Source organism: Erinaceus europaeus, chromosome 11, assembly GCF_950295315.1.
Source record: "Erinaceus europaeus chromosome 11, mEriEur2.1, whole genome shotgun sequence".
NCBI classification, from domain to species: Eukaryota; Metazoa; Chordata; class Mammalia; order Eulipotyphla; family Erinaceidae; genus Erinaceus; species Erinaceus europaeus.
Genome location: NC_080172.1, coordinates 49,386,060 through 49,394,450, shown reverse-complemented (window position 1 = coordinate 49,394,450; position 8,391 = coordinate 49,386,060). Strand labels below are relative to the sequence as shown.

At 43.3% G+C, this 8,391-nt stretch overlaps 1 protein-coding gene across 3 annotated transcripts in view; it reads right to left on the bottom strand.

Moving 5' to 3' along the window:
• Positions 1-5,258: 5,258 nt before the first annotated feature.
• Positions 5,259-8,391, bottom strand: part of DAP3 (death associated protein 3) — a 56,048-nt gene continuing 52,915 nt past the window's right edge. For all 3 annotated transcript variants that reach the window (XM_007525309.3, XM_060201612.1, XM_060201613.1), the window contains exons 12-13: positions 7,258-7,375; positions 5,259-5,606 (exon numbers count right to left, since the gene is read on the bottom strand). In XM_007525309.3, coding sequence (XP_007525371.2) covers positions 5,521-5,606; positions 7,258-7,375 — 204 coding nt within the window. In that variant the 3' untranslated portion in view covers positions 5,259-5,520. The remainder of the gene's footprint in view (positions 5,607-7,257; positions 7,376-8,391) is intronic.

Genomic DNA, 8,391 nt, shown 5'->3' with positions numbered 1-8,391 from the left:
CTTGTAGAATGAATCATTTAGGAACTCTAGATGTAAGACAAGTGTCTGCAACAGGTAGGTCCTGTGATGTACGGGTAATGGGAAAGGACAGCCAACCCCACTGCCCCCATCTTACTTTATGTCCTTGCCAATAAAATCTGGGGTCTTAAAAGTGGCACACATATAGTGCACAAGGACTGAGGTTCAAGTCCCTGGTCCTCATTTTGGGGGGCTGGGGTAGAGTTGTAGGGGGTGGGTGGTGTCCCCTAGGAGTAAAACAGTGCTGCAGGTGTCCCCCCCACACCATGTCCCATATTCTCTTTCCCTTTCCTCTCAATTTCTGTCCCTATCCAAAATAAATAAGAAATTTAAAAACTGTATATGAATTAGAAAAATTTTAAAATGTTACCTTCTTTCTTGACTTTCACCCAGTGGACAGCAGGTATGATGAGGTTTTGCCTAACGAAAGAAAAGTCCCTGGGCCAGGTGGAGGTGCAGATGGTTGAGTTCACATTACAGTGCTTAAGGACCCAAGTTCAAGCCCCTGGTCCCCACCTAGAGGAGGGAAGCTTCACAAATGGTGAAGCTGTGCTGCAGGTATCTTTCTCTCTCTTCATCTTCCATCCCGCCTAAACTTCTGTCTCTATCTAGTAAGTGAATAAAGAAAACATTAAAAAAATTTAAAAAAGAAAGAAAATTCTCTCCCTTTTTCCAGATCTCAGCATTGCTTCATTGTGAAGCTTCCCCAGGTACACAGGTGTTTCTGCTTGTTTGGTGTTAGGATACAAACCCAGAGTCTTTTGTTTGGTAAGAGTTGTTCTACATATAAAATTATTTCCCACCCCAAACATCATTTCTTAAAGTGTCTTAGATCCCTGTGTCCACAGTGAAACTAAAAAAGGGAGAGGGTGAGTCTGTCAGGTATGACAATGTTGTAAAAACTGTTATGCAGGGAGCTGGGCAGGTGGCGCAAAGCGCAGGGACTAGCATAAGGATCCCAGTTCGAGCCCCGGTTCCCCACCTGCAGGGGAGTTGCTTCACAAGCTGTGAAGCAGATCTGCAGCTGTTTATCTTTCTCTCTCCCTCTGTCTTCCCCTCCTCTCTCCATTTTCTCTGTCCTACCCAACAACGATGGCATCATCAACAATAATAACTACAACAATAAAAAAAACAAGGGCAACAAAAGGGAATAAATAAGTATTTAAAAAAATGCTATTGCAGAAACATTTACCCTCTGAAGAACATTCCAAGAATGTGAGTACACAATTATTTAATTAATTAATTTAATTTAATTTAATGTGAGGACACAATTTATTTAACCTTAACGGGCCACAGAAAGAGCTCATGCTCTTGAAGAATTCTGGCCCTCAATAAAAGAAAAGGTACAGCTTATATAGGGGACTACAGGGCTGAGACCAGAAAGCGATGTTACAAAAGTGGATGTGGCAAGATTAGGTGGGGAATCTTCAATCCATTGCTGAGGGTCTGGTTGTTTTAGTTACTGTTATCTTCTGCATAGCTGTGTCTGGGGGAGGGTTAGTCTCAAGATTTACTGGAGGGACCAGGTGGTGGCGCACCTGGTTGAGCACAAATGTTACAGTGCAAAGGACCCGGGTTCGAGCCCCGGTCCCCACCTGCAGAAGGAAAGCTTTGCAAGTGGTGAAGCAGGGCTGTGGGTGTGTCTCTTTCTCTCTCCCTCTCTATCTTCCCTACCCTCTCGATTTCTGTTTCTATCCAATAAAGATAATAAAAAAAAATTAAAAAAAAAGATTTACTGGAACATCACTTTAAGGGGACTGGGGCCCTATAGTATTCAGTGGCTGCCCTGGAAATGGGCAGGGTAAGATACACCATGCTGGTACCTTCCTCAAGGTCTTGTGCTATCTGGCCAAACAGGTCTGGGGTTTTTCTTCCTACAGGAATTTGGTCAATGCTTTTTTGTTTTTGCCTCTAGGGTTATTGCTGGGGCTCAGTGCCTGCACCATGAATCCACTGCTCCTGAAGCCCCCGCCCCCTTCTTGTTGCCCTTGTTGTTGTAGCCTTGTTGTGGTTATTGTTGTTGACAGAGAGAAATGGAGAGGAGGGGAAGACAGAGAGGGGAGATAGACACCTGCAGACCTGCTTCACCACCTGTGAAGTGACTCCCCTGCAGGTGGGGACCCAGGAGCTCAAATAGGGATCCTCACGCGGCCCTTGCATAGGGGACATGTGCACTTAACCTGCTGCGCTACTTCCGGACTTCCTCAGTGCTTTCTTTGCCTTATCATTTTTTTTTTTTTTTGTCTCCAGGGTTACTGCTGGAGGTTGGTGCCTGCACTATGAATCCACTGCTCCTGGAGGCCATTTTTCCCATCTTGTTGCCCTTGTTATTGTTGTCATTGCTGCTGCTGTTGTTGGATAGGACAGAGAGAAATTGAGAGAGGAGGGGAAGACAGAGAGGGTGAGAGAAACAGACACCTACAGACCTGTTTCTCCACCTTTGAAGCGACACCACTGCAGGTGGGGAGCCAGGGACTCAAACCAGGATCCTTACACTGGTCCTTGCACTTCACGCGTAGCATTTAACCCGATGCGCTACCTACCACCTGGCCTCTTTTTCTTTCATTTCAACAGAATGGCAGATACTAAATGTAAAGTGAAATTTACTTCAGAGTGTGACCTCACATATAGACATCTTCCTGAGATGAAATTTCCATTCAGATAAACAACTCAGATACAGAGAGGGAGAGATAATATAGCATTGGCTAATTCCCAGTTGCCATGTTACTCACATTTGAGTTACTTCTGGTACAGATTCACCTTTTAGACTTGCCTGTCTAGGATCTTTAGAAATTTGGTATTTCTATTAATACTGTAGGAGAATCTTTTTTTTCTCCTCACACCCTGTCCCCACCCTGTGGAACTGAAGCCCTATATATGTGTGATTTCACTACTCCTGGCAGATTTTTCCATTCAGCCCGAGAAAAAGATTGAGATGGTTAACTGATGCTGTAGAACCTTTAGTGGTATACAGGGACTTGAACTTGGTAAGCATGTATGGCAAGGAATTCAACCTACCAAGTAAGCATTCTGACCTACTCACTGTCTTTCTGACAGGGCAAAACAGGCAACCTACCAGGTAAGTTCTTTCTCTAGCCTCTCACTCATCTGTTGGGTTGTTGGAAAAGATCATGACACATTTTACATAGAAAAACATGTCATGGTGCTGGGCAGTGGCGCACCTGATTAAGCACACACATTACAGTGTACTAGGACCATGGTTCAAACCTCTGGTCCCCACCTGCAGGAGGGAAGCTTTATGAGTGAAGCAGGGAGGGCTGCAGTTGTCTCTCTATCTCTCCCTCTAGGTTTTCTGTTTTACCAAATAAACTTAAAAAAAGGGGGGGGGGGGACAGGCAGTGGCACACCTGGTTAAGTGCACACATTACAGTATGAAAGGACCTAGGTTCAAGCCCCTAGTCCCCACCTGCAGGGGAAAAGCTTCAAAAGTGGTGTAGGGCTGTAGGTGTCTATTTTTTTTCCTATCTCCCCCTCCCCTCTTAATTTCTCTTAGTATCTAATATTAAAAAAAAAAGTCATGACTTTTCATGACATGTATATATACACACACACACACACACACACACACACACACAGTTTTGCCATCAGTTATTCATGGGGCTCAGTGCTGGCACTATGATCCTACCATTTCTGACAGCTATCCCCCCCCTTCTCTATGTATTTTATTAGGACAGAGAGAAATTGAGAGAGGGAGAAGGAGGTAGATAGGGAGAGAGATAAGACACGTGAAGACTTGCTTTACTGCTTGTGAAGCATCCCAAGCAGATGGGGTGTAGAAGCTCAAACCTTGGTCCTTGCACACAGTAATGTGTGTGCCACAATTTGGCTCCCAATGGACATTAAAAAAAAAAATCTATTGATTACTGAATAGAGACACCCAGAAATTGAGGGGAAGGGGGGAGACAGAAAGACAGAGGGTGGGGTAGATAGCACAATAGTTATGCATAGAGACTCTCATGCCTAAGGTTCTAAAGTCCAAGCTTCAGTCCCCCACACCACCATAAGCCAGTGCTGAGCAGTGCTCTGGCAAAAAAAAAAAAAAAAAAAACCCTGTACCCTTGCTTCATCACTCATGAAGCTCCCCGCCCTGCTTGAACCGGGGTGCTTGCACATTGTAACACATGTGCTCAAGCAGGTATGCCACCACCCAGCACCCCCCCAACTCACTATTTTGTAAAACAATTGCTTCAGTCCAGGAAGTGGTGTAGTGGATAAAGTGTTGGACTCTCAGATATGAAGTCCTGAGATCAATCCCTGGTATCACATGTACCAGAGTGATGCTCTGGTTCTTGGGTAATGCCAAGAATTGAACCTGGGAAATTAGAGCCTCTGTGCACAAACATTATGCTATCTCCCTTGTCCATATATCTGTCTTTTTTTTTTTTTTCTTAACTGTGTTGTTTATCTTCTTACTGTTATGAATTCTTCATTTATTTTAGTAAGGTTTAGGCTCTCATGCCTGAGGATCTATAATCCCAGGTTCAATCTCTGTACCACCATAAGCCAGAGCTGAGTAGTTCTCTGGTATAAATAAATCAGTCTCCTGAACTGAAAACACTATGGCAAACAGAAAGACTGGAAATATTTTTAGCATTGAGCCTCTCTCATCCTCCAATACGCATAGTAGCAGAGAATGCGACTTAGGCAACATAAAGGTTCTTCTTCTTTTTTTAAATATTAATTAATTTATTCTTTAAAAATTTTTTAAAGCATTTTTTATATTATCTTTATTTATTGGATAGAAATAGCTAGAAATTGAGAGGGAAGGAGGAAATAGACAGAGAGACACCTGCAGCCCTGCTTCACCACTCGCAAAGCTTTCGCCCTGCAGATGGGGGTCAGGGTCTCGAACCTGGGTCCTTTCACACTGTAACATGTCGCTCAACCAGGTGCGCCACCACTTGCCCCCTATTTATTCTTTTTTTGTTGTTGTTGCCCTTGTTATTTTATTGTTGCAGTTATTATTGTTATTGATATCATTGTTGGATAGGACAAGCGAGAAATGGAGAGAGGAGGGGAAGACAGAGGGGGAGAGAGAGAAAGACACCTACAGACCTGCTTCACCACTTGTGAAGCAACTTCCCTGCAGGTGGGGAGCTGGGGGCCTGTACTGGGATCCTTACACTGGTCCTTGTGCTTTGTGCCACCTGCGCTTAACCTGCTGCGCTACCGCCCGACTCCCGACCTTAAGGTTCTTTCTGTATTAGAATCTAACATGCTTCAAGAAAGGTATGCAATTTAATCTTTAAACGATTCATGATTATTTTAAAGTGAAAACCGCATCTAGTAAAGTGACACTGTTTTCTGGAAAAGGAAGACATCTTCTTGCCAGTACAGTCATTCCACAAGGAACTTCTTTCAATCAAAGCTCTGAGTTGACTGCAGTCCTGTCCAATCCCAGGAGCTCAGGGGCCTGGCTGTTCTTCTGTGGACTGTGGGACTTTCCTTAGTGACGGTCCCACGTGGTGCTGTCATGGCAGCTTAGAGGGAGGCACAGAGTCGCTCCAGCACCCCAGGATTCCCACTGCTCAGGAACAGCAGCTCCTTCTTCCCTTCCTCAGTGTGAGCTAAAATGGAGTCAAACACAGATAACTGCTGGCTTCCTCCTGTAGCATTGTTCAACCCAGAACATCCTATAGCCAGAGGCTCCACTATCCCGATTTTATTGTTCTAATTAGTGCTAAACAGGTCTCCCTGGATGGTTCTTTGTCCCAATAAACATTATATAGTGTTTATTTTTGTATAATTTCCTCTTTATAGGAGAGAGCACAACCTCACCATGTAGTGTGTTCTATCTGGTTTTGTTTTTATCAAGTATAGGGGTTTTATCCCAGGGCTTCCAGCTCTCAAACCCTCTCTTTAGTGTTTGCACTCCTCTAGTTTAAGATCAGTTTCTCCTGTCTCAAGAATACCTTTGGAATATTGGGACTTTGTAGCTTTTTTTTTTAAATATTTTATTTATATATTAATGAGAGGGATAGCAGGAGAGAGAAAGAACCAGACATCACTCTGGTACATGTGCTGCCGGGGATTGAACTTAGGACCTCATGCTTGAGAGTCCAACACTTCATCCATTGCGGCCACCTCCTGGACCACATATTGTGACTTTGTAAAATCTTCCAGCCTCCTTACAAGCCTCCCATTGTGCCTTCTGGTCCCCATGCTGCAGCTGCTACACAGTTCCCCCTTTTTATCACTGCAGGGAACTCTTGTTTTAGGATGAAATAGCCTTACGTCTTTCATCCCCCCCACACCCAGAGCTGAAGGCAGGGAATAATGTGCAGTAGGGGAGCTTGTCCATGGAGAAACCAGGACAGGGAGAATAGAGATTCTGTTTGGTACTGGGGGAGCCTTCATTCAACAGGTGGTACTCTGTGAGTGTCCCAGCAATGGTTATGCTCAAGGACCCAGGTTCCACCTGCAAAGGGGAAGCTTCACAAGTATCTCCTTCTCTCCCTCCCTCTCTCAATTTCTCTGTCCTATCAAATAAAGAGGGAAAAAAGAAAAAGGAAAAAGTGACTGCTGGAAGTGGTGAATTTGTCATATAAGCAACAAGTCCCAGCAATAATCTTGGTGGTAAAAACAAATAAATAAAAATAATAAATGTGGGGCCCAGCTGTGGTGCACATGGTTGAGTGCACATATTATCATATACGATGACCCAGGCTCAAGACCTTGGCTTCCATCTATGTGGCTTCCATCTCTATTCACTAGCAGTGAAGCAGGGCTACAGATGTCTGTCTTTCTCACTTTCACTCCTACTTTCTGTCTCTATTAAAAAAAAATTAAAAAAAGAAGAGTTATGTGGAAATCTGGGAAATGTTATGCATGTATAAACTAGTGTATTTATTGTTGACTGTAAAACATTACTCCTCTAATAAAGAAAAAAAGACAAGCAATTAAAAAAAGGGGAACAGAAAAGAAAGGAAAGAAAAGAAATAAACATAGCAATGAGTGTGTGGCAGCACACACATCTGGCACCTCTGCCCAGTAATTGGGCCTGATGTGGTGCCCTTTCACAGTTTAAGCTTCTCATTCTTACTAACATGAGATACAATGTCATTTGTAAGTTCTACCTAACCACCCCCTGGTCTGTCTGTCTGTATCATCTAATTAAGCAGAAAGAAGTCAAGATAAAAGGGGAAATAGCAAATATTTCCTACTGCTCAGGAAAAAAGAGAGTAAGGCCCTCTAATAGAAAAACATTAAACAACTGACCTTTCTCATGTTGAAGCCAATTGTTCTCCAGATAGTATTGAATACAACTTTCAAATTCCTTTGGGTTATAGTTGGAAACCAGGATGGGGATAAAGGGATCCAGGGCATCAAATCCTTCCTGGAAAAGAATGATAAAAATACTTGTTTATTATTGCAGCAATGGGATGTGAACTCATGGTCTTGAGTATGAGGAATATCTTTGCTGAATGGCCTCCCCAAGTCAACTTTTTCATTCTTTATTTTAGAGACAGAGAAAAGGGGAGTGGGGTAGAGACAGAGGACACTACAGTACCACTCCACCTCCATGGATCTCCTTAGAACTGTCTTCAGTACACTCAAGTGGTATAGAGGCTTTAACCCAGGGTTCTGAATGGGTTATCTCCAGTCCCCTGTATTTTAAACACTCTCTCTCTCTCTCTCTCTCTCTCACTCTGGAATATACAGTGCTGGGGAATGAACCTCAGGGCCTCACACATCCAAGTGCTTTGCTCTACCCACTAAACCACCTTCTTAATTGCCAAGATTGTATTTGTAAAGTGATAAGTCAAGCTAATTTTATTTAAGCACTTTGAAAGTCAGGGCTTTGTTTTCCTTTTTCTCTTCTCCATCCCTTACTCTTTAGCCTCATCCTGCCTTGTGGCTTTATACATAGTACCTTGCTATTGCTCTATATGGTTACATTTATTCACTTTAAAAGAATTATTTGTTAACAAAAAACAGTGCATCATTCTGGCATATACAATACTGGGGGCTGAATTTGGGACCTCATGCTTTCTAATCAGATATTCCAGCCACTGTATCATTTCCTAAGGATATTTATTATTAATTTGACACTGGAACTGTCTTTGCTCTGGGCTATCGTTTTCAGATAAATAGATACATAGAGAGAGAAATGGGGGTCATGCAGTAGTGCAGCGGGTTAAGCGCACATGGCACAAAGTGCACGGACCGGCATAAAGATCCTAATTCCAGCCCCTGGATCCCCACCTGCAGGGGAGTTGATTCACAGGCGGTGAAGCAGGTCTGCAGGTATCTCACTTTCTCTCCCACTCTTTCTTCCCTTCCTCCCTCCATTTCTCTCTGTCCTATCCAACAACAACATCAACAATAACAATAATAACTACAACAATAAAA